Source organism: Perognathus longimembris, chromosome 10 (genome assembly GCF_023159225.1).
Source record: "Perognathus longimembris pacificus isolate PPM17 chromosome 10, ASM2315922v1, whole genome shotgun sequence".
Classification (NCBI taxonomy): Eukaryota; Metazoa; Chordata; class Mammalia; order Rodentia; family Heteromyidae; genus Perognathus; species Perognathus longimembris.
In genome coordinates this window covers 41939622-41966305 of record NC_063170.1, presented here as the reverse complement: position 1 = coordinate 41966305, position 26684 = coordinate 41939622, and the positions used below count along the sequence as shown (strand labels likewise).

Here is a 26684-nt window from a genome sequence, read left to right as displayed (position 1 = left end):
AAGAAAATGTAAATGTTTAATATATGGAGTGGAGATGTAAATTTAACTTCCAAAAGTTTCCTTGGATGTAGGAGGACATCCATCATCTAGCTTCCCTCTGCCCCCTCATTTAGTCCTGCCAAGGAGAGATTTGCCTAATTATAAGCTAAGTAGGAACAAACCTATCAAGTTGTTATGGGCTGTTACACCCTGCTTCCTACTCCCCACCTCCCCGCTACAGTGCTGGGGATGGAACCCAGGACCTAGCACATGCTTCTACCACTGGTGCCTGACTCCTTGACTTCTGAGCTTAATAGCACACACCCTACCCCTGGTTGGGAAGATGGCAGTGATACAGAGCTACTGTCAACAGAGCAGTCATTCTGGGGTTCAGTGTTGAAAGTTTACTTTCCACAGCGAAAAGTAACATTCTCCACTTTGCAGTTTCATTCAGATTCACATTGGGGGGCGAGGGGCTCTGGGGGGGGAGGGTCTTGAGTATTGGGTCCTCTCAAACCCAGAGGACAGAATATTTCATAAAGACAGAATTTTAGGTAACATTGTAAGATCAGATGGGAGATGTTTGAAAGCAGCTGTGTTTCCAACTCCTGTAGTAAAATACGAAAACTATAAAATCTCATCTTTTACATTTCTAAACCATTAACATTCTTCTGTGGGTGTGTTCTATGGTTCAGGAGGTAACACAAAGATGAGTATCTTCTTGAAAAATCTCACTGATGGGGTATAGATTTCTAAGAAATTTCCTACAAATGCATCTAGCTACCTAAAGGACTTAAGGATATAGTCAGAAGTCATGCCAGGTCATACTTCTCTCTCCTGTTAAATTCAGTCTTGCGGGAAGGAAAAAAGAAATACACAACACCAGACTGGGAGCTTCTCAAAATATAATTTAAAACTATTTTGTACCAGTACAATATATTAATTTTACAAATGTAAAATTTTATCAGCTGTTAAAGCATTTGCAAAAACCACACATTCTACTTCAGCTTTATTGCACAATATCTATAAGAAAATATTAATTTTTAAATTAGAAAACATAAAAATGCTTTCAATATAGAAGAGACGATCTGATTTTAAAGACAATATTCTATAAGAATGTCTACCCAGAAAATAACAAATTTTCACAGGATACCAAGAGCTGGATAGATGCTTCAGCAAATCCGGTACAAAGTTCTGTTTAAAACCAGTCCAAGATACTTAATCCAAACTGTAGCATCATTCTTCATTAGAAATCTAGACACCACTCAAGGTAGTTTCTTATCCTTGAAAAAGTTGAGGCGTGTTTCACTGTGAGCGTTCTGAGTATCTCCTACATAACAAAAAACACTTCTAACTTAGCCATTTTACAGGTATTCCCTTCATGCTTGCCATCTCTGGCGACTTTTGAATGACTACTTGTGACCATTTTAATTTATGCTGATAGAAAACAAATTCATTTTTAAAACCTCATCCTTTACAAAAATCAGTTTACAAATTTGCATCATAAAAATTAGTGTCAAGACTGTTGAGATGGCTTCACTTATTTATAGGGTTGTATATTAGTTAGTTTTCCCAGAGTTGGGGTATTATGGGTGTCCCACTTTCTCTGTAGTGTAATCGGGATTAAAATGCAAGCACTAAGCTGGAATCCCAGGACAGGTTAGGTAATAAGACTGTATGATGGTTATAGTAGTATATAACCCTGGACCTAGAGAGTAATGAGGTGTTAAAATACTGATATCGCTCTTAGTGGGAATTTAATCCACCTCAGATAATACACATAATCTGGAGATGAAAAAGGGAAAAAATGTTCACACAGACATTCTTAATGGAGTTATACATGTCATAGAAAAGTAAAAATCCTCACTTATTAGAACCAGGACCCACCAGATTGCTTGGTACATATATAGATTACATGTCTTTTTCATCGTAAGGCATGTTGTCTCGATTTCAAGTGTTTTCAACTTTATGCCTTTGTGGCTTGGGAAATTACCTTTTTTTCTTTTTTTGAACTTATGGCCTGCATAAGCAAAGTCAAATATGGTATCTCACGTTTGTGTCAAGAATTATTAAAATAGTGGTTACATATGCACAAGGTTGTGTGTAGACAGAATTATCAAAACCCCAGATGCTTAGAAAAAAAGTTTGCATTATTTTAGAATCTCTTCCTTAGGAATCAAAGCAGCTGCTGTTGAAGACCTGCATTTTTTTTTCCAGAACTGCTCAGAGCACCTCATCTAAACGAGTGTTTTAAAAAATATTCATATAGAATCTATGCTGACTTCAAACATCACATATTTCACTTTTTATGGGCTTTTTATCATGTATTTCCTCCTTCAAGTCCTTCAGAATAAAATAAAACTACACTCTCACATTCCATTAGGAAAAAAAAATGGAAACATTCACGGTCTGAAAACCCCTGATCTTCTATCATGGAATAGGTGGGCTAGTGGGCTTATCATAGAAAATGTACATCCTAGCAGTAAATAGATTTAAATCTATTCCATCAAATAAAAATGTTCTATTACTTCAATTTAAATACATATCTGAAAAGCTAACAAGACTGATGTCTTGTTTTCTCAAAAGTGCTAATTATTACATTTACAAGTCTCTTCAAAGACATCTCCAATTCAGTTCTTTAAAACAAAACAACAATGACAAAAAAAATAAAATGAAACCACCTTGCTTTAGGCACACTGCTGATGAGTTTCTAAGAAGCAGAGGGAAAGGAGATCACTTGTCAATTAATCCAGCCTCCTTAATTTTACTGAAGAAGAATTTCTCCAGGATATTGGCACATTTGTAGTATTCACTCTCAGGGGGGTTGTACTCTTTGCAATTGGTAAAAACTCGCTGTAAGTCTGCCATGAATAATTTCTTAGACACGTAGTACCGATTCTTGAGACGTTCACTCATGGTTTTCAGATCTGCACAGGGAAAAAAAATTAACCATATTTGACTCTTCTTAAGCACTAATATAAGCGAACAAAACCAACTGTGGGAAAGAATTTATGTGTTTGGTTTGATTACAGTTTTATCATCCCAATACTTTTTTTTTTTTTTTTTTTTTTTTTTTGCCAGTCCTGGGCCTTGGACTCAGGGCCTGAGCACTGTCCCTGGCTTCTGTTTTGCTCAAGGCTAGCACTCTGCCACTTGAGCCACAGCGCCACTTCTGGCCATTTTCTGTATATGTGGTGCCGGGGAATTGAACCCAGGGCCTCATGTATACGAGGCAAGCACTCTTGCCACTACGCCATATCTCCAGCCCCGATCCCAATACTTTTGTTTGAGAAAACATTTCTTAAATCTTACTTTATTCTTCTGAGAGGGTTTTGTAACATAAAATCAGATTCACTTTATCATTAAAGGGACCATTATTAGTTATCTGCTCCAATCCTCCATTGAACACAAGAGAGCTAAATAGATTATCAAGAGCTAAAGATGGTAAACAGACTGCTATTAGCTATTCATCCTGAATTATACAGAAAGGGCTCTATCTTCATCAAATAAAGCAGGTGGGACATTTGTATTGAATCATTTAATTACTTAAAACAATTGTACTGTGTGTCTTGAGTTCATAGTAAATTCTCTACTAAAGTATAAAAACTAATCATTAAGTATAACTCCAAATATAGCAGTGACAAGCACATAAACAAGGAACTGTTTCATGTTCCATCAATTAAATAAAAACAACTAACTTCATAGTTATTTTTCTAAAGTAGATAAATTTTTCAAGACTTGTGAAATATATTTTCTCACTATACCTTCCTGCTTAAATTGTGTAACTTAGCAAATGAAGACAGTACTCCATCTCTCTCCCTTAGAATACATGGAGTTTCCTCAATCCTCATGGTGAGAACAAACTTACACAATTCAATGCAAACTGGATACTCACATTTGTCTATTTAAGGTGTCTTTAAATCTAGTTCAATCACCAAAAGTTACAACTGTAGAAACTATACAAATAAGTCAAAATTTGATAGTGTTGTAGAAATCCAAGATTCCCACTATATTATCAAATTTTCCAGAGGAAACGAAATCTGCCATGAGATACACTAGCACTATCTCTGTATGACTACATCACATCCTGAAATGAGAATGAATTCATTTACAGCAAAATCTCAAGCTACTATGAAACACCAAAGGAAAGACTGGGGAAATATCTCTTTGTCTCTTTTAGTTAACGCCTATCCCTGTTAGTTCACATCACATCTGTAAATTCAACTTTTAACTTTTCTTTCCTCTCTAACAGAAGCAGTTTGGAGACAGGAAAAAGTGTTAAGATAAAGACTCAGCAAATCCTCCACTAAACATCTCACCTAAGTGTGGCTGAAAGCGTCAAGATGCTCTTTCATTTAAGGAAGAAAGACTAAAATTGTGGCCTCATTAAGTACAACCAGGTGTTCACAGTCCTTTCCCCCACCACTTAAGATGCTGCCCAATAAGTTTATAATGTTTTAGAAGAAAAAAAAAAACATGTAGCCCAAATCAAGAAACATAAAACAACAACTTAGTTCTGGGAGGAGAACAAATTGAAAATGCAGTTTAAAGCTAGCCTGGGCAGACAAATCCAAGAGACTCTAATCTCCAATTAACCAGACAAAAGATGGAGCTAGAAATGTGGCTCAAGTGGTAGAACACCAGCCATGGCTGAGAAAGCTAAACAGGAGTGTGAGGCCCTGAGCTCAAGCATCAGAACCTACACACACACAAAGGAGGAGGAAGAGGGGCGGAAGAAGGGAAAGAGAGGAAGGGCAACACAAAGATGGTCCAAAGCTCTTCCAAACATTTAGGTGGGGAGTTTGACCTTCCAAAAAAACTAGAATTCATTCTGAATAACAATCCATTTTTCTATACTAATGCTATAGGTGGCATTTTTCTTTCTTTGATTAAGTCACATTATTTTGATTGACTAAATACCATGAGTTTAAAAGCACTGGAACCGGGCTGGGGATATGGCCTAGTGGCAAGAGTGCTTGCCTCATATACATGAGGCCCTGGGTTCAATTCCCCAGCACGACATATACAGAAAATGGCCAGAAGCAGTGCTGTGGCTCAAGTGGCAGAGTGCTAGCCTTGCGCAAAAAGAAGCCAGGGACAATGCTCAGGCCCTTAGTCCAAGGCCCAGGACTGGCAAAAAAAAAAAAAAAAAAAAAAAAGCACTGGAACCACCAGGCACCTGTAATCCTAGCTTTACAGGAGCTGAGGTCTGAAGACAGAGGTTGAAAGCCAGCCCAAACAGGAAAATCCCGGAGATTCTTATCTCCAATTAGGCACCCCAAAAGCCAGAAATGAAGCTGTGGCTCAAGCAATAGAGCACGAACTAGCCTTGAGCAAAAAAGCTCAGGTTCAGTGCTAGATCCTGAGTTCAAGCTCCAGAATTGGCACCAAAAGAAAGAAAGAAAAGGAAAAACAAAAATAAAAACATTGGCGGGAACAAATATAGAGGTGGCATGAAAGGAACTGCATTTTCCTAGGTGAGCAAGAAGACCCTACCTAGCAATGTCAGCAAAATGTCATGCTTGGCACAGACAACTCAGGCAATGTGCTGCTTGCCACTCCCCAGGTGAAACACATTTACAAAGATGAGAGAAAAGAGGTTGTAGAACATGGGGGAAAGAGAAGAAACCTCTTTAGAAAGATCCAAGAAGGCAACAAATAAATATAAGCCAGGTGCTAGTGGCTCATGTCTGTATTTCTAGCTACCCAGAAGGCTGAGATTTGAGAGGATCATGGGGTGAAGCCCGCCACAGAGGAAAGTCCCCATGAGACTCTTATCCCCAATTAACCACCAGGAAACCAGATGCGGGGCTGTGGCTCAAAGTGGCAGAGTGCTAGTGGTGAGCAAAAGAGCTCAGGGACAGTGCCCAGGCCCTGAGTTCAAGTGCTACAATCAAAAAAAGAAAAAAATAACCCACCAATTCTTGTTGTGTCAGTTTGTTTTCAAATACAGGATCATCTTATAACCGAGGCTATATGTTTTGTAAGGCATCTTGAGGAAAACATTATTCTGGGGCTGGGAATATGGCCTAGTGGCAAGAGAGTTTGCCTTGTATACATGAAGCCCTGGGTTCGATTCCCCAGCACCACATATATAGAAAACAGCCAGAAGTGGTGCTGTGGCTCAAGTGGCAGAGTGCTAGCCTTGAGCAAAAAGGAAGCCAGGGACAGTGCTCAGGTCCCGAGTCTAAGGCCCAGGACTGGCAAAAAAACCCAAAACAAAACAAAACATTATTCTGCTTTAATTAGTTTTATATGGCACACATCTCAGCCATCACTGGCTCGGTTTAAACATCACCTCCAGTACACTCAACTATGAATCCAGACAGCATCCCACTGAAGAAACACATGCATTTTTCAAGCTGCAACAAGAAACTTCCATAAGGCAGGTATGGGTAGGTAATGACAGAGACATACCTCTCAGGGCTGGGGAACCCTTTTTGCTGCCAAGCACCATTTGAATATAGCATCACTCACAGGCCATATAAAATTATTAGTATAGACTGACAACTTTGAGCCCAATGAAAAGCACATACATTCATTATGTATCAAATGATTTTGCAAGCTTTATTCAGCCCTGGGACCAGACTTTCACCATCCCAGCAACAACCCACTGTAGGATTTTAGAAAAAACATGAACAGAGCCTCAAAGGGAATTACTGTCCCCAAACTGATACAACTTGAGACAGACCTGGGGTACAAGTCAATAATAGTAAAAAAAAAAAAAAAGCACAGCAACTTGTATGCATATGATCATATAAAATGATCATATCATATAAAATGATCATATCAAAATGAACTCCAAGAAATGGAAAAAAGAGGTTTCTTTCGTTGTGCTATTTGCAGTTATCCCTTCAGTTTATTCCCTTTGGTCACTGTTTTTATTTCTGTACCCTTTGTCTTGTATATAAGTTTATCTGATTGGGGGAGAGGAAAGAATCAAAGAAAGGGTGGGACAAAGGGGGAACCAATTCAACAGTGATATTCACTAGAAGCTATGTTGGAAATGAACTTGGCAGTCTGGGAGGGGGAAGGGAAGGGAAAAACAGGGAGAAAATGAGGCGATGACACTGATCAAAGAGAAATGTACTAATTACCTGACTTATGTAACTGTAACCCCTCTGTACATCACCTCTACAACAAAATAATATTTTTAAAAAAGAAGCAGCTGAGATGGTCCAGAGAAGAGAATATAAAACTCTTCGAGAGTTTTAACCTATTTCTCACATAGTAGAAAATACTGATCCCCAAATCAGCCTTGTATTTTCATTTTTCTTTTTTTCTTTTTCTGTGTGTGTGTGTGTGTGTGTGTGTGTGTGTGTGTGTGTGTGTGTGTGCCAGTAAGGGGCTTGGACTCAAGGCCTGGATACTGTCTCCTAGCTTTTCAGCTCAAGACTGGCACATTAACACTTGAGCAAGAACTTCATTTTTGGCTTTTAGTGGTTAGTTGGAGATAAGAGTATCAGATTTCTGCCCAACTAGCTTCAAACATTAGTCCTCAGATCTCAGCCTCCTAAATGGCTAGGATAACAGGTGCGAGCCACCGAAGCCCAGCTTTCTAATTAGAATTCTAGACTGACTCCTTCTGGTTTTCTGTTCTAAAATATAAAGTAGCAAAACAGAAGAGGGAAAGAAAATCATAAAGATTCAAAAAAATTATAGTGTAATGAAATCATAGAACTCTGTGTAACATTCATGAGAAAATGAATACCCCTGGAAGTTAACTCAAGTTACCAAAGAACTAAAGGATATCTTTCACTCATTCACATTTTAACACTTGGAAAAGATTACAAGCAGTCAGGCACCGGTGGCTCATGTCTATAATCCTAGCTACTCAGGAGGCTGTAATCCAAGGATCACAGTTCAAAGCCAGAAGAAGTAGAAAAGTCCCGGTGAGACTTTATCTCAAATTAACCTCTTAAAACCCAGAAGTGTCGCTGTGGCTCAAAGTTGTAGAGCACTAACCTTGAGTGAGTCTTGAGTTCAAGACCCATAGCCGACAAAAAAAAAAAAACTACAAGTAAAAGAGGAACAGAAGACTGCTCTCATTTCAGCTAGTTGTCACCTGCACAATGACAAGTTGATTGAATTTGGGAATTCTCAGTTGATTCAATTATCCATTTTAGTATAGTACAGGCACAAATAGCAATTTCTGCAATTCTGCATGTTTGAAGGCTTCTTTTGTTTTCAGATAAGAATAAAGGTTAAGGGGCTGGGAATGTGGCTTAGCAGTAGACTGCTTGCCTGGCATGCATGAAGCCCTGGGTTCAATTCCTTAGCATCACATAAACAAAAAAATAAAAAACAGAAGTGGCACTGTGGCTCAAGTAGGTAGAGTGCTAGCCTTGAGCAAAAAGAAACCAGGGACAGTGCTCAGGCCCTGAGTCCCAGGCCCCAGAACTGGCAATAAATGAATGAAGGATGGATGAATGAATGTTAAAATAACAGCACACGCAGTGATAAACAGTATCATGAAGAACATGGAAAATCGAGAATTTACTACCATTTCTCCCTCTGAAAGTACAGCATGCAAGCAACTTAACCTACCTTCTTTCGTATTGCCTTGAATGACTCTTAAGAGGGATAGTTACGATGGATTCAAAATATATCAAAAGGATAAAGCCTGCTATCTTTACATTTGCCACAAGCAGGTAGAACATGAGCAGGGTTATGTCCAAATAGCAAGTGTCCCCATATCCAGAGCCGTTTGCAGGTCAGTTCTCCATCTGGACTCCATGCCATGGACTCTAAAGACAGCTGTGGCTTTTCTCTAAGGAACAGGGCCAGCCCCTTCCCTTTCATCATTCTACTCTAACATAACTGACCCTTGCCTCCATAGACACAGGAAACCCACCACCCACTTCCTACCCCACCACAGAGGAGACCAAATCAACCTCACCACCTGTTTGCCACCCAGAGTTTTAAATCTATACTTGGAAAATATGAAGGGCATTACCCATGGGAAACCGTATAACTTCATAATATCCGGGAGCTTCTGTTCTCTTCACAGGTTCCATGAAGGGCCAAGCACTTTGATGGCTCTAGAGGAAAGAAAAAAAGTAAGGTATCTAATATGGCAATTCTGAATGGGAAAATCATTTCAAAACACTGGTATGAAGTATATGAAAGAAGCACCTACCTTCACCTGCTGGAGGATGCTCTTGAGCGTGCTGTAAAGCTGGTCAGGGTCTTTGGGTTCTTTACTTGAAAAGAGGAAACATCAGGAGCAGAGATTAGTTCTGACCCTACTGCCAGCTTGTTCCTGCTCTGCTCAGCCTTACAGAAACCCCCAATAGGATCCATTCTAGAACTGAGGAACAATGACCCCCACCCAGAGCTGTGTGAGTAATTATCACTTTGCCACTTTTCTCTCAGTCGCTGGAAGAGGGTGATGAGGGGGTGGGGGTAAGCAATTTCCATTCACAGCCTCTTGCCCACCTTCCTTTACCTTTTCTCTTTTCCATTCGGTTTCCAGCCTGTCTCTCCTATGTCAAGAAAATTAAACATTAAACAAGAAAGGCTTTGGGGCAGGATAATAACACACATAGTTAGTGAAAGCATAAACCATTACAGCTATGCCTCAATAAATGTCTTGGGAGGAACACACTGAAATGACCAACATTTATTCACCTTCTTATCTAGCTCATAATACAAAGTATTTCTCAAACAGGATCCTGTATATGTTTTGTAAAGTGGAAACTGTGACCTTTGTCTCCACCTTCCAGTAGAGGCAAACACTTAGAATTGTATTTTTTTTAATTCTAAGTCAAGTTATTTGCTAATCACAAGATAAAATAGTGAAGGTATTATTTTAGGTCAGAACAAACTGTGCTATTTGGCCATGGCCCTGTTTGTGCTCTATCTATATTGAAACATCTTGCATCACAGATTTCCTTCTGCTCACTGTTTAAAGGCTAGCATGTCTTAAGTAAGTCACTTAACCTCTTACATCTCAGGCTACCAATCAATAAATCAAAATTCTCAAAATTAAGTGATATTATTCCTTTTGAAGTTAGTTCATAATAAAAAAAATTCAGCCAGTTACTGGTGGTTCAAATCTGCAATCCTAGCCAGTCAGAAGGCTGAGATGTGAGGATTGCAGTTTGAGGCCAACCCAGGCAGCAAAGTTCATGAGATACTTACCTCCAATTAGTCACCAAAAACCAAAAAGTGGAGTTGTGGCCCAAGTGGTAGAGCACCGGCCTTGAGCAAAAAAGCTAAGGGACAGCAAGCAGGCTCTGAGCTCAAGCCCCAGTACTAGAACAAAAAAGAAAAAGGAAAAAAATAGCCAAGTGGCAGTGGCTCACATCTGTAATCCTAGCCACTCAGGAGGCTGAGATCTGAGGATTGTGGTTCAAAGCCAGCCAGGGCAAGAAAGCCTGTGAGACTCATCTTCAACTCACCACCAGAAAATTGGAAGTGGCACTGTGGCTCAAAGTGGTAGAGTGCTGGCCTTGAGCTGAAGAGCTCAGGGACAGCACCCAGGCCCAGAGTTCAAATGACCGACCAAAAAACTAAATAAATAAAAATAAATCTTGGGGGCTGGGAATGTGGCTTAGCAGTACAGTGTTTGCCTAGCATGCAGGAAGCCCTGGGTTCTACTCCTCAGCACCACATAAACAGAAAAAGCCGGAAGTGGTGCTGTGGCTCAAGAGGTAGAGTGCTAGCCACACTTTGTGCTACCATACAAAGAAGCCAAGGACAGTGCTCAGGCCCTAAGTCCAAGCCCCAGGACTGGCTAAATAAACAAACAAACAAACCTTGGTCCAAGGTTATAATAATATGATAGTTATTATATCATATCAGTAGGGATAAAAGTTGAGTAGTGAAAATAAGATCTGCTCTATAAGAAAGATATAATAAGGTAATTTTATCTTTTCCAAATAACATCTTTTTTCTATGGAGAATTTTGTCAAGTTTTGTTTAGTCTATTAAATCTGGATTTGAATCGAGTAAACATGCCACTGGATATTCAATAGCTTTTGGTGTACATGAAACAGCTGATTTGGATGGCTTGCCCAATACAACTCACCTATTACCTGTAATGAGTCATTTAAAATGCCAACCATTCCGAGACCCAATTTCCCCATTTGTTTATGCGCAATTCTGCTGTTTCCCATGTTCCATGTTGCTAGCATCTAGCAGTGTGCTACAAACGCCAAGATCTTAATAAAGGGTGGATATTAACAGTGAAAACAAGAAGGAATTTTCATTGGTTGGTTGGAGTAGGAAGAAAAAAGATATTAAGCTGGGGATATGGCCTAGTGGCAAGAGTGCCTGCCTCATATACATGAGGCCCTGGGTTCGATTCCCCAGCACCACATATACAGAAAATTGCCAGAAGTGGCGCTGTGGTTCAAGTGGCAGGGTGCTAGCCTTGAGCAAAAAAAGAAGCCAGGGACAGTGCTCAGGCCCTGAGGCTAAGCCCCAGGACTGACCCAAAAAAAAAAAAAAAAGAAAAGAAAAAAGATATTAAAAGGGAGGCATTTGCTGCCTTCTGTTTGTTTATGACAAGGTCTATTTACATAAACCCAAGACTATTCTTGAATTCACAGTTCTCCTATCTCAGCCTCCAGGGGTTAGGATTGCCTAGCCATACCCAGCTTGCTGCCTTCTTAAAAGATTAGAAATGATGGAAAGAGTGACACTGACCAAGATACATTGTACTCATAAATGGACAGATTGAATTGAAAGCCCTCTGAACAACTACTTAAACATAATTTTTTTTTGGCCGATCATGAGGCTTCTCAGGGCTTGAGCACTGTCCCTGAGCTGTTTCTTCTCAAGATTAGTGCTCCACCACTTTGAGCCACAACTTCACTTCTGGTTTTCCTGATGGTTAATTGGAGAGAAGAGTCTCACAGTCCTTGAAGCCCAAGCTGGCTTCAAACCACAATCCTCAGATCTCAGCCTCCTGAGTAGCTAGGATTATAGGCATGAGCCTATGCCTATAATCCTGGCTAATAATAATAATTTTTAAGACTGGAAAGAACACAAATGGAAATGAAAAAGACAATGTGGCTTTTACAATTACTACACTCTGGAAATTGTTTCAAATACAACTTCTGGGGCTGGGAATGTGGCTTAGTGGTAGAGTGCTTGCCTAGCATGCATGAAGCCCTGGGTTCGATTCCCGAGCACCACATAAACAGAAAAAGCCAGAAGTGGTGCTGTGGCTCAAGTGGTAGAGTGCTAGCCTTGAGCAAAAGAAAGCCAGGGACAGTGCTCAGGCCCTGAGTTCAAGCACCAGGACTTGCAAAAAAAAAAAAGATTCAAATACAACTTCTGATATCTCCAAAAAATATGCTTATTAAAAAGAATGTCTATACATACGAATTCCAGGAATGCTTTCTATAGGAATCTGTCGAACTCCATCTTTGAAACATGAAAGTCCAGGGTAGACTTTTCGGATCTGGGCCTGTTTTCTTTCTATCAGCTTTTTAATTATCTGTAAAGTACAGGAGTAAATTATTTTTAGTGAAAGAAGTATATGCAATGACACAGTTCAAGTCAGTAACTTGAAGGCAACATTCTCCTTACAAGACTATTTCGTGGTACAAAATGGTAGGAAAGGATGAATACTATTTAACAGGTCAGAAATGAACACATTCTTTCCTACAGATCCAATGACATTCACCTATCCATCTTGGAAAGACTCCCCCCGCCATACAGACAAGGGCTGTTAGGAAAGGCAGGACACGAGGTTGGAAAGGATACATGTTCATGCTTAAAGCATGACACTTGCATGTTTAGAAATGCTATGGTGAAACCCTCTGATTTATGCAATTCATTTGTTAACTGTGATTTAGAATGCATTATTATAAAAGGTCAATATACACTAATAAAAGCCATTGCAAGAAGTTTTTAAAAAGGAGTATGGGAAAATAGAGTAGTAGAGGGGAGCATGTGAGCTTGAGGTCATTGTATACATGTGCAGGAATGCCACAATGAAATACCTCACTTTGTACAATTAACATATGGTAATAAAAAAAATTTTTACAAGGCAAGTCAATGCTGAGAACACTTGCCTATGGCTCACTTGTCCTCTTGGGTATATGAACCAAGCATTTTGTCCTGCTTCTCTAAGGAGCCAGGCTCAGAAGAGCTGAGCGCCCCTGGAAGCACCTGACCAAGGCAAAGAACCTCTTCACATCCCATAGTGAAGACTGTACCGTTCAGACAGGAGGAGCAGGTAAAAAGAACTCAGAAATCCTGGAAGATGTACAGCCTACGATTATTTAAATTGGGAAGGGAGGTGGGAGGAGACAGGAGGAAAGAGAGGAGACAGGAGAAGAGAAGAGGGGGTCTTTGGGCCCCAATGGATGCTATTCTAAAAGCAAGGTGTCCTAACGTACCATCCACTGAGCACCACAAACATGACCTAAAGTGCTTCATTCATTCAGAACTTCAGAGAGCTGTTTTCTTTACTTTAAATAATCCTAACGTAGGGCTGGGAATGTGGCTTAGTGATAGAGTGCTTGCCTAGCATGCAGGAAGCCCTGGGTTTGATTCCTCAGTACCACATAAGTAGAAAAAAACAGAAGTGGTGCTCAAGTGGTAGAGTGCTAGCCTTGAGCACAGAGAGGCACAGGGACATATCCCTAGCCCTGGGTTCAAGCCCCAGGACTGGCAATCAATCAATCAATCCTAAAGTAACTAAGGTAATTCTAAGACATTGCAGTTTTCCTTTAAAAACAAAAGCACTCATGCCTGTAATCCTAAGTACTCAGGAAGCTGAGGATCATGGCTAGAAGCCCGCCCAGGTAGAATAGGAAGGTTCAAGAAACGCTTATCTCCAATTAACCATCAAAAAGCAGGAAGTGGAGCTGTGGTTCAAGTGGTAGAGTGCTAGCCTTGGGAATAAAAGCTCAGGGAAGTCATGCTGGTGGCTCAGGTTTATAATCCTAGCTATGTAGGAGGCTGAGATTTGAGAAGCACAAGCCGGCAGGGCCAGGAAAATCAGTGAGACTCTTATCTCCACTTAACCAACAAGAAAGGTAGAAGTATAGCTGTAGCTGGCTCAAATCCTAGAGTGCTAGCCTTGAGCAAAAAAGCTAAGGGATAGCCTCCTGGCCCTGAGTTCAAGCCCTAGGACTGGCATAAATAAAATTAAAAACAAAACACAGACACACACACACACACACACACACACACACACACACACACCATTACTTGGTATTCCAAGGCTAGATGATGGTGAGTTCAAGGCCAGCCTGAGCTACATTGCTAAACCCTGTCTCAAATAAATAATAAATAAAATAAAAACTCCTCAATATCACCATTCTGTAACAAACCATAGCATACCTAAATGTGAGGGAAGAATAAGCTAATCAATAAACATCACTAACTCAATTCACCCAGGGGTGGAGCAGGGAACTCCAGCTCCTCTTCTAGTTATATATGACTGGTGATGACTGCAGAATGAATTTATAGCTGTCTGTTGAACAAAAGCTTCCCCAAAATGACTGGGAATCATAATGTGCGCCTTTGGTAAATCACGATTAGTGCTGTCCAATTAGAAATAGATACTGTAGGGCTGGGAATATGCCCTAGTGGTAAAGTGCTTGCCTTGTATACATGAAGCCCTGGGTTCGATTCCTCAGCACCACATATATAGAAAAAACCAAAAGTGGCACTGTGACTCAAGCGGTAGAGTGCTAGCGTCAAGCAAAAAAGAAAAGAAGCCAGGCCCTGAGTTAAAGCCCCAGGACTAGCAAAAAAAGGAAGGGAGGGAGGGAGGGAGGGAGGGAGGGAAAGAGGGAGGGAGGGAGGGAGGGAGGGAAGGAGGGAGGGAGGGAGGGAGGGAGGGAGGGAAAGAGGGAGGGAGGGAGGGAGACTATAATTCCTACTGTGTTACAAATTTAAATGTAATTTATTAATCTAATTTTTAATTAAAATTTTTCTAGTAAGCCATATTTTAGAAAGGTAAAAAGAAACAGGTGACACTCACTTTAATAATACATCTCTCGTTTAACTCACTATATCAAAAATACTATCGTTAAAGTAGTTATGAGGTACTTGACATTCATTTACTCATAATGAAGTCTTTAGAAGTTGGAGCACATTCCAGTTCTAACTAGTCACAGATCAAACACTCAATAGCCACATGTGGCTAGTGGCTCCTACTTTGGAAAGAGCTCCTCTAGATGGATGCCGGCCTTTTATAAGTCTGTCTTCTTCTGTTGCAGTGTTGGTCATAGTGGTGGTAGTGGTGGTGCTTGGAATCAAACCCAAGGCCTTGAACATGCTAGGCAAGCACTCTACCACAGCTACATCCCCAGCCTCCCTCTGGCTGCTGGGTAGGGAGGGGGGCAAGAGGGGTCTGTTTGTCTTGTTTTTACTTTTGGGGTGGATTAGCCCTTGGTGTTGTAGTTTTTTTCTGTTGTTGTTTGTGTTTGTTTCCAGACAGGCGCTCACAACAAAGCATGGGCTAGTTTCAAACTTCTGTTCTTCCCACCTCCGCTTCCTGAGTGCTAAGATCACAGGAGTATGCTACCATGCTCAGGCTGTTTACTGTCATTATTAATCTCTACCTTCTTCTCCCCCCCCCAACCCAAGTAAATGTTTGGGGATTTAGAAACTCTTTGATTTTCAGAACAGGTATACTCAATCTGATATTAAGTTCCAAATTCTGAAAAACTCCAAAATCTAAACTACTTTTCATCACAAATATTTCGGATAAGGAATAATTCAAAACCTGTCTGCATCCAAATACCGTATTTTATGATGATAACTTCAGATTTCTTCTAAAAGAACTAGGTTAACGGCACCAAACCTCTATCATCCATTCAGAAAGTGGTGGGGAGAGAGGGAGAGAGAGAGAGACATGAGGAGAGAAGGGGAGGGAGGAGGCCTGTCTTCCTAAAGGCTGAGAGCTTTGTGAGCTCTGTGCTCCCTCCCTGTAGGTGGGAAGGGCCAAAAGAGCTCAGTAGCCATGCACACTTCTCTGCTCTGCCAGGGGACTCCTCTGCTCAGCTAATCTGGGGTTTGAATTACTGCTGGGCAGGACTGGGCAGAAAGGAGCTGACAGCACAGTGATGGCTGGAGTTGGCCAGCAGCCTGGATTGCCACAGCCACTCATTAAGCCCCAGAGAACAATGAGGAAAGCCTGCTCTTCACAGAGAGGAGCCTGCTGTGTTTTCTTAACTCGTCCAAACACTGTCTTTGCAATCCTTTTATAGGCTCACAGTTTTTTACCAAGATGCAGAAAATTTGTTTTTAGTTTTCTAATTTAACATAAAATGTCAATTTGCTCACTTTTATAGAAGCAGAAAAACAAGTTTGAGTTGCTATAGATCAAGGAAAACAAATCAAATCAAACAAGCTTGTTGGCTGTGAATGTGGGTAAAACCTGACTGGTGGCTAAGCCACTACGAACCAGGATTAAGTGTGTTTGCAGAAAGCAAGAAGTAAAGGTAGGCCAAAGACAAGATGCGTTTCTCCGGTGATTTGCTAGAGAAGTGTGCGTTCAAATGAACAACAGAAGTGTCAAGTGGAACTGATGTGGACTGGCATAGACCCCAACTAATTCCTGAACAACAAACTAAACTCCAGAGTGGTACTGGGATTAAACCAAAATGTGCATTAATTTCTTAATGAGTGTGGACTCTTCTTATATAGTTGTTTCTGTTTGATTTGTTTGTTCTGCTTTAGGGAAGTTTAAAATGCCTATGTCCTTCCATCTAAGCCTTTCTTTCACTGTTCAAGATGCATGAAACACGTAACTCAGATGTCAAATCACAAAACACTTCATATTTAGAAAGAGAAGCCTTCAGAACTTGAAGAGAATTAAAAGGAGAGGTGAGCATGCACTACAATACTGACTTTGGAACATGAATTATTAGAATCCAGACAGGAAGAGTGGAAGCAGGGGTAGAAGAGAGCAGAGAAGGGCCTGGATCTGAGGCAGGGGGTCTGCCTTGCACGTCTGGGGAAAAGGGTGGGCAGGCAAGAGGTGAAGTGTCAGCATGGCTTGTGGAGAATTCAAATAGAATGAAGGGAAAGAGGTACAAACAAATGTTGAATGAGACAAGCCTAGTTCAAACAACCAAATATTGTATGTTTTCACTCATATGTGGAAGGCGAGACCTGAAAGACATACATACTTATGGACATGTACATACACATACATACCCATATAGAAAACTACTTACTTATGGATAAACATAGAACCTGAGTCTAAGGGATGGCTTACAAGAAAAAGAAGAAGGGGGAGCTAAAAAGGATAGAGGCAGAATAATTTTGAAATACACTGTAAGTATATATGAAAACAGCACAAAGATCCTCAATAGAGAAATGGGGGCGTAGACAAGAGAAGCCGACTGCTGGGGGTGAGTACTGACAGGAAGGGAGCTGGGCTAATGAGGAGGATGAAAGAGGTAGGGAGAGTTGAAGCAGATCATTTGCAACTATGAAAATAGAGCAATGAGAGCTGTGGAAATGGTTTCAGGAAAAGGGAAAGAAGAGTGGTAGAGGGGATTAGAGTGGAATATATTATAAATACATGTAGAAATAAAACAATAAAATCCCCTTCTGTATAACTGATGTAAACTGAGAGGAGAGTGGGGGTAGGGGAGAGGGGAGGGGGGATGAGAGAAGGAAAGGAAAGAGAAAAGGAAAGGAGAGAGGGAAAGAGGGAGGAGGGAGAAGATGTAGGAGAGAGAAGGATGACTGAGGCCAGAATGTAAAAGCTTTTGGCAGGAAATGAGAAAACATATCATTGTGTATTATACAGTTTAGGTTGACCCTTTTAGGATTAGTGACCCAGAAAGGAGCCAGGCAAACAGATTATAATAGCATTAGACAAATATACATGGAACCCAAATGAAACACCATCTACCTCAACAAAGGTGACCCTGGAGAGTATTTAAAGCTCAGTCAGTACTCACCTCCTTCTGCTTTTTAATGATGACAGAAAACTCTGTGTATGGAATCCGAGGATTTAGCTCACATCCCATTAACGTGGCTCCTTCATAATCCTTGATGTAGCCAACATATTTGGTTTTGGGTATTTTAATTTCTTTGGAGAAACCCTGCAAAGCAAATCCATTAGTTCATACAGACACTGGATCACAGAGCTACTACTGAGTGCTAACTATGGCCAGGCACTGAGAAAGGACTCCAGCATGCTTCCTTCCCATCTCCTTGAAATACTATAGGAAGAGGATTGGCTTGAAAACTACCCATGTCACTCGCACAGTGCAAATAGGAAGTTATGTAACACTTGAAAATGACCCAAATAACAGGGCACCAGTGGCCCCTACCACTGTAATCCTAGTTACTTGGTAGGCTGAGAATCAGAGTATAGTAGTTTCTGGGAAGCACAAGCACATGATCCCTTCTCAACCCATCACTGAGCACAAGAACACACACTTGACATCTCAAGGTACATAGGAGATTGAAATTGGAAGGATCACAGTGGCAGCCTGGAAATTAATTTTTACTTAATAACAATGGCCATTGGAAAATTTAAATGTGTCTTAAGAATGTTTTTATATTTTTGGTAGTACTACTGGGGTTTGAACTCAGAGCCTCAATCTTGTTAAACTGGAATGAAATGCTAAGCTACGCATCCACTGGTTATTTTTAGGATAAAGTCTTACTTCCTGCTGTGATTCATACCTAAGCCACAGTCTGCCCACTGTGGACCCTCCCCATCTTTCCCATCTTTCCCGGATGACAAGGACCATTCCCCCATGGTCCAGCTTGCCTATCAGGGAAGCAGAAGTCTGTCTCTCTCTCTCTCTCTCTCTCTCTCTCTCTCTCTCTCTCTCTCTCTCTCTCTCTCTCTCTCTCTCTCTCTGTGTGTGTGTCTCTCTGTGTCTCTCTGTGTCTCTCTGTCTCTCTCTGTCTCTGTCTCTCTCTCTTTCTCTCTCTCTCACAGACTTCACCTGAACATGGCCACACAGGGACACTCACCTGTTTCTTGAAGTATCCAATTGCATATTCATCAGCATACGTGAGGAAGTTGAGGATGTCGTGTTTTATGTGATATTCTTTCAGATGATTCATCAAGTGTGTTCCATAGCCCTGTGTACAAGTTCGCATGCAGACAAATACATTATTGGAGTAAAGAAAATCCTACAAACTTGCCAGGAAGTATTGGCAAACTGAAGAGTTTGGAGATATATATATGTTGACCATAACATATTTTGCCAACAGAGGCTTTCCTGGAGGAAATCTAATTTTAACAATTTTTTTTAACAATTCTGAACTTTGAAAATGAGGTACAGAACTACAAAAAAAATCAAAATTCTTGGTTCAAGATAAAAAAAGGAAAATACATTTTTGCTTCTTTGACAATAACACATACTAAGACAACAAACTCAGATACAAAAATTCCTAGCTAAAACATTAAGTCTTCCTGGAGTAAATATTTTTAAGGAATTTCTGCTTAATTTTGAAAGTATTTTAGAATCTTAGTTTTTAAAAGGAATATAAATGAAAAGTGCTAATGATCACTAGAATATTTACCAATCCAAGTGTTTAGCTCTGTATTATAAAATATCAAGCCTTCTAAAATTACTGTGTCTCATACATAGAATTTAGGGGAGAGGGGACAGTTCTGGGACTTGAACTCAGGATCAGGGTGCTGTCCCTGAGCTTCTTTGCTCAAGGCTAGTGGCTCTACCCCTTGAGTTCAGCTCTCCTTTCAGCTTTTTTGGTGTTTAATTGAAGATAAGACTTTCCTGCCTGCCCTGGCTTTGAACTGTGATCCTCAGATCTCAGCCTTCTGAGTAGCTAAAATTACAGACCTGAGCCCCAGCATCCAGCATACACAGAATTTTTAATTTGCTATCATCAGACCTTTTCAAGAAAGACCTGATGGGATCAGAGGCATGGCTTAGTAGATTGCTAGCCCATGAGAAAAAGCATCAGGTAAACAGGTACAGACTTTGAGTCTTTGTCACAAACAAAAAACAAACAAACAAAGAACAAAAGAACAAAGAGGACCAGAAAAGGCCAGAAACTCCAAGTGGCCAGAACACACTAGCTATATAATTTTAACTATATAATTTTATACAGCTAAGTAGCTATATAATTGTTAGCTATATAATTTTAAACTTATCAAGACCAAGGAGTTTTAAAATGAAAAACATATTCTAAATCTGATATGGTGCTTCAGGTATATTTTCAAATATTACCTTTTATGTATTTTTTGTTTTTGTTTTTTGTTGTTGTTGTTTTTAGCCAGTCCTGGGGATTGGACTCAGGGCCTGAGCACTGTCCCTGGCTTCTTTTTGCTCAAGGCTAGCACTCTGCCACTTGAGCCACAGTGCCGCTTCTGGCCGTTTTCTGTATATGTGGTGCTGGGGAATTGAACCCAGGGCCTCATGTATACGAGGCAAGCACTCTTGCCACTAGGCCATATCCCCAGCCCTTTTATATATTTTTTGAACCAGATAAATTCATATGAAAATCTTATTCACAGGAATATATAATCTTAATTCACCTAAATGACTAGATAAAATTTTATTTTATTTATACACAGACATAGACACAGACAGAAACACAAGCACGTGCGCACACACACACACTATTTTGGGGTTTGAACTTAAGGCCTTGCTCTTGCTCAGCTAGTATTCTACCACTTCAGCCACACCTCTAGCCTCTCAACATAATTTTAAATATAAATTTAAAATAATATAAATATAAAATAATATAAATATATAATATATAGTATACATATATAATATAAATTTAATATAGTAAATACAGATTTGCTGTTATCACAAGTAAGTGCTACTGGCACTGGGATTCATTGAGTTTCATCCCATTGTTTGTTCCAGTGATGGGGGCTAGCAGATGCCTTTGAAAATGTAAGCATCTAGGGCAATAGCTGGCTCAGGAGTTGGTCATTAATCATTAACTAGAGACACAAGACAATGAAAAGACAGGAAAACAATGCTATAACTGTTTTTCCCACTCCTATTTGTACTCAATAGTTGGTCCCTAATAAAGTAACATAACCAGTATACATATACATAATATGTTCCATCAGTTTGTTCATTCTGCTCTATTCTGTAACACTAATCTTCATTTTCTAAAACTACACTTTCAGATCATCAACAAGAAGTGGCTTTATTCTTTTAGGGCTTTCTTCTGTGTTTATGACATTTCTCCAACTTCCTTCAAGTCTTTATAAACTTACAGTATGGGGAATAAAATAAACTGCCCTTGTTAAAAGAAGTAAGACAAAGTAACAACTCATACTAAATATATTTTGTTTCCCTGTAGTATCCCTAAAAATGTCCAAATCAACCTTAATTAACCTTTCCAAACAAGGTGCTTGCTATAGCTATCTCTGCAGGGGGGTGGGGGGCTTGAACTCGGGGCCTGAGGACTATCCCTGAGCTCTTTTTGCTCAAGGCTAGCTCTCTGCCACTTGAGCCACAGCTTTACTTCTGGCTTTATGGTAGTTTATTGGAAATAAGGGTCTCAAGGACTTTCTTGCCTGGGCTGGCTTTGAACCACAATTCTCAGATATCAGCCTTCTGAGTAGGTAGAATTACAGATGTGAGCCACCAGTGTCTGGTTCTTGCTATAACGATCTCTAAAAGCACAATTTATACAACTAAGCATTATGGCCATGACTGTAATCTCAGCACTGGGAAGGAGGGAGGTAGGAGAATCAAGTGTTCAAGGCTAGCCTGAGTTACATAGTAGGAAGGGAGAGAGGGAGGGAGGGAAAGTAAATATTATACAATCTTTCTCTCTATGAACAGTTAAAATTTGCCTTAAAGTCCTAAACTCTGGATGTTTAGAAACATCTGGATACTTGAACATTTCTCATTTTGCTGAGGGAGGGAAGAATGATAACAGTACAAATAATACCACTTAAGGACATACTCTCAGAATCCCTTGGAAAACAGTCTCCAGCAAATTTGGTTCTCTATTTCCCCAATCCAAATGAGAAATGCTAAGACCTGACTTATATTTGGTCCTGGATGTCTAAGACACATACCTCCACTGTGCTTTGTGAGAATAAACACCTCACAGAAGCTACGATGGGGATTGTGACCACACAGCAAGGCTGTTAACAAAATCAAAGGGTCCCAATGCCTTTGAACAGAGAACACTCATTCTGTGTTTTTGTGAATGACACAGTTTCTTTGGAGATGAAGAAATCAACCATGTCTCTCATCCTGCACTGCCCAATACAGAAGCCACTGGCCACATGTGTCTCTTGGGCCTTTGAAATATAGCTCATCAAACTGATACCTGCTAGAAACATAAACTATACAATTGATTTCAAAGACTTAGTAACAAAATATCAAGACAAAAAAGAACACAAATGGACTCAAAAATATTTCCTAACATTGAATTATGGGCAAAACAAAATATTATTAATAACTAATCTCACCTGTTCCCACTTGCTTCTCTTAAAAATGTGGCTACTAGAAGATTTAGTAGCTCATCTATGCAATCATTGCAACATTTCAGGTTGCAATAGGCTTCTATTGGACATTATCTTAGACCATGCAATCATTCTTCTCGTCTTTCCATCACCAACAACAATATTTCCCATGACAACTTTCAGAGCTCCCTGAATACTAAATGCATAATCTTCTTAGGATACATTTCAGATTCCCTTTTTCCTCATAGCAACAGAGGATGACATTACATAGTCTAGATGGGACCTCTCTGTCACATGGGTTGTCTAGCTACAACAGCAATAAAACACAGCCACACCTGCCAGGGAGGAAGGGATTCATGCCCAAGATAAGGGGAGGTAAGTTAACAAGGAGGGCAAAAACTCCAACACATTCCAAACCCGACATAAACACTGGTTCATGAATGTACTCAAACTCTTCATGGCTTCCCTTATAGAAGTACTTTAGGAATCATAGAATCTTTCTGTACTCTAATTGGCTAAATCACCTTCGTAAGCCACATTAATCACAACCTTTATGGTGGCTTGGTGACACCAGGTGTGTGTGTGTTTGTGTGTGTGTGTGTGTGTGTATTTTAATGTTAACAATAAGCACAGCGTTACTTTCAAAGCTCTCTTCACTGGCTACAGATTACAATTCAGGTGCATCATGGATTGCACAGTGAGGGTGGCTTAATTTGACAGAAGGCCTATCAAAGCCTTTTGACAACCCTATGTATTGGTCAGAAACCACTTTCCCCTTTTCTTCCCCTCGTCTCTCTTACACAAACACACAGTTACAGTGAGACTTGTCTCAGAAAATCATGAATGAACACTACTTGCAGTCTTCTCTGAACACAGAATGGAAAGAGCTGCCCCAAGCTTCACAGCTTCAATGAGAATCCCACACCCTGATTTTCTTCTGAGACCCTGGGTTTTCCTTACCTTGACTTGCTCATTTGAAGTTACAGCACAGAAAACAATCTCGGTGAATCCCTGGGATGGGAACATACGGAAACAGATACCACCAATAACACGGCCATCTTTAATTAAAGCGAGGGTTTTGTGTTTCCTGAAAGGATAAAAGTATGTCAAAGTCTTACCAATCTTGGTTATATAAATAAGCTTTGGGTGGTTATTAACTAGCCAAGAGGGAGATAGCTCTTGAATTTCTGTGGGAACTTCCTTCAATCTAGCCACTACACTTTTACCTAGATTGTTTGAAACAACAATCTGACAACAAGAGACAACACGAGAGCACCCACCAGGACAAAAGTGAATGTCCCCAGGACAAAACTGAATGTCCCCTAACAAGTGTTGGATGTCTAAAAGTAGCAAGAAAGTATGTGAGGAAGTATTTGGGAACTGGCATACCCCACATTCGGAGAACCATGGCAGAGTCAAGAGGAGAGCTCAAAGTCGTGACAGATGTGATACACATTTCTGCAGTTTATTCCTACTCAGAAACATTACAGAGATGGGCACCAGCGGTTAATGCCTATAATCCTATCTGCTCAGGAGGCTGAGATCTGATGATCACAATCCAAAGCCAGTGTGGGTAGGAAAACCCATAACACTCTTATCTCCAACTAACTACCAAAAAGGCCAAAAGTAGAGCTATGATTTAAGTGGTAGAGCACTAGCATTGAGCATAAAAGCTCAAGGGCAGTGCCTAGGCCCTGAGTTCAAGACCAAGAACCAGTACCAAAAATAAATAAATATTATATTATGTATACATATATATTAATTATAGAAAAGAACATGTGATTCAAATGCACAGTCAGTCATGTTCTGTATTATGGAATCACATGAGACCGTCTCTGGATAAAGCATACTCTGAAATTGTCACATTCAAGGATCCTAGTCCAGCTGGTTCGATGTATGGTAAGCTAAAATATATCCAATTATACAAGTTTAGTTTTTTTTGGTGTTTTTCTGTGTGGTTTTTCTTTGTTTTTTGGTCAGTTGTGGGGCTTGAACCCTGGGCCTGGGCATTGTCCCTGAGCTCTTCAGTTCAAGGTTAGCCCTCAACCATTTGAGCTGCAGCACCACTTCCAGTTTTCTAGTGGTTAATTGAAGGTAAGTGTCTCGCAGACTTTCCTGTCCCAGCTGGCTTTGAAATGTGATCCTTAGATATCAGCCTCCTGAGTAACTAGGATTACAAGGGTGAGCTACCCAGCGTCCTGCTTTTTGTGGATTTTTTAACGAATAGATTTCTTATATCTCAATAATTTCCCCAGCTTTTACAGAGCTGAGCAACAACAGTAGCTAGTTAAGACTCTAAAACCAAGAATGGGTAGATTACCAAGAAAGTAATACAGCTTCTTAGTGTATATGTTGCTATAATGAATGGAGCACAGGATAGCCAACTGGAAACTTAAAATACAAAGCATGTTACTATTAACAAGAACATTTAAGCTGGACACCAGTGGCTCATGCCTGTAATCCTAGCTACTCAACAGGCTGAGATCTGAGGATCACAGTTCGAAGCCAGCCTGAGTAGAAAATTCCATGAGACACTGATCTCCAATTAACTACCAATAAAGAAGCTAGAAGTGCAGCTGTGATTCAAGTGGTAGTACACCAGCCCTGAGGGCAGTGTCCAAGCCCTGAGATCCAGGGGGCGGGGGGAACTAAGGGAAAACAAAGAGTAAGGCTCAGCTTACGGGTCAAAGACAAGCCGTGTGATGTACTCTTTTGGCATCCGAGGCAGCTGATGAGAAAACACGTTCTGTAGACCAACCAGCCACATCAGAATCTTCTTGTTTGGCTTCTGGTTCAGAGAATTGCCAACCACGTGAAATTCAATGACACCCCTGCGCTCCTCCAGCCTTGCCGCCTCATCCCTGGCTGAGTGTGCTGACAGAAAATTGGTCTGGGATGCAGGAGACAGGAAAAGATCACATACACAGCTACTCTGTGAAGGCAATGGCACATCAAAGCTTCTCTTCTTTGTTTACAGACTTTGAGAGCCCTGAATACATGCACACGCACACACTCTCACGCACGCACACACACACACATTCCTCAAGTCACAAAGACAAGATAGAAAAGATAAGTAAAGCACTGGGAGAAATCTGAGGACCCCCAGGGTGCCAGATAAGCCATCGGCCAAGTTTTCTATTATATGCCTGAGACAAAATATATTTTAGACTTATTGAGGCTTAAGATCTCTATCTTCACTATTCAACTGTTATGACTGTACAAAGGCAGTTATAGATGCTCTGTTGAAGAATAGGTATACTGAAAGAATATGTGTAATAGCACTCCAGCTAAGACTTTATCTAGAACATGAAATAAAACAGAGCAAATCACATTTGGCCTATGGGCCATAGTTTGTCCCTTGTTTTGTTTTGTTTAATAATAATTTCATTCACTTTAGCTTTAAAAGATCCATTGTGATAACAGACCCCAAATTCTCATAAGAGCCCAAACAGTAGCAGTCACATTCCTATTTTACCACCTCTTTTCCGAGGACAGTTTTCTTTCCAAGGAAGTATCTGTTGACCCTCACTGAACCACAGCACACATCACAGCAAGGGCTGGTACTCTGTGTTCCTAGTCTTATTGAATCCATCAGTGCAGGGCAGGGAAATAAATGTTTCACAAACAGCTCTTCAGGGAGGAAAAGTCCTAACTGGTAGCACTTGGCTGATTTCATTGGTGTACAGTAGGCTGGGTGACCATGTGACCAGGTACCACTGTGGCCAATTTCAAGCCACCAAGCTATTCAGCAACCAGCTTACAAAATTCCTAAAATTTAACTGCTTGCTTCCATGAGCCAGCACCAGCCAGTTCAGCACACTACTAAATTCACCTAACAGATTTCAACAATGTTGATTGATTGCATTCCACTTTAGAACTTGAAACACGAAGATCAGCTAATCAGTGAAGCTATTAAATCCTTAAAAGACAAAGAGACGAGAAGAACTACAGTTTGACATCCTCAGCGACTAGCTATCACAATGGGGAAGAATAATCTTCCGATGAGATCTGTTATTATTAACTTGAGGGGGCAGCGCTGGAGGTTAAACTCAGGGCATAGTGTTCTCCCTTCGCTTTCTTCACTCAGGACTGGCACTCTGCCACTTGAGACACAACTCCACTTCTGGCTTTGTGGTGAAGAATTTGAGAAACAAGTCTCACAGGATTTTCTACCGGGGCTGGCTTTCAACCACAATCCTCACATCTCAACCTCCTGAGTGAGTAACTAGGATTACAGGCATAAGGCATCAGTGCCCAGCTTTATTATTAACTTTTTCATGGTGCTAGGGCCTGATGCAGGCTAGGCAAGCACTCTGTTTCTGAGCTTTAACCCTAGTCCATGAGGAGA

The 26684-nt window shown here is 40.5% G+C and overlaps 1 protein-coding gene across 1 annotated transcript in view; it reads right to left on the bottom strand.

The window, feature by feature from the left end:
• Window positions 1–867: 867 nt before the first annotated feature.
• Window positions 868–26684, bottom strand: part of Kat2b (lysine acetyltransferase 2B) — a 96503-nt gene continuing 70686 nt past the window's right edge. The window contains exons 10-18 of the mRNA XM_048355946.1: window positions 25018–25226; window positions 23297–23423; window positions 18898–19008; window positions 17868–18011; window positions 12313–12427; window positions 9428–9464; window positions 9119–9182; window positions 8936–9020; window positions 868–2906 (exon numbers count right to left, since the gene is read on the bottom strand). Of these exons, the coding sequence (XP_048211903.1) occupies window positions 2713–2906; window positions 8936–9020; window positions 9119–9182; window positions 9428–9464; window positions 12313–12427; window positions 17868–18011; window positions 18898–19008; window positions 23297–23423; window positions 25018–25226 (1086 nt within the window). The 3' untranslated portion in view covers window positions 868–2712. The remainder of the gene's footprint in view (window positions 2907–8935; window positions 9021–9118; window positions 9183–9427; window positions 9465–12312; window positions 12428–17867; window positions 18012–18897; window positions 19009–23296; window positions 23424–25017; window positions 25227–26684) is intronic.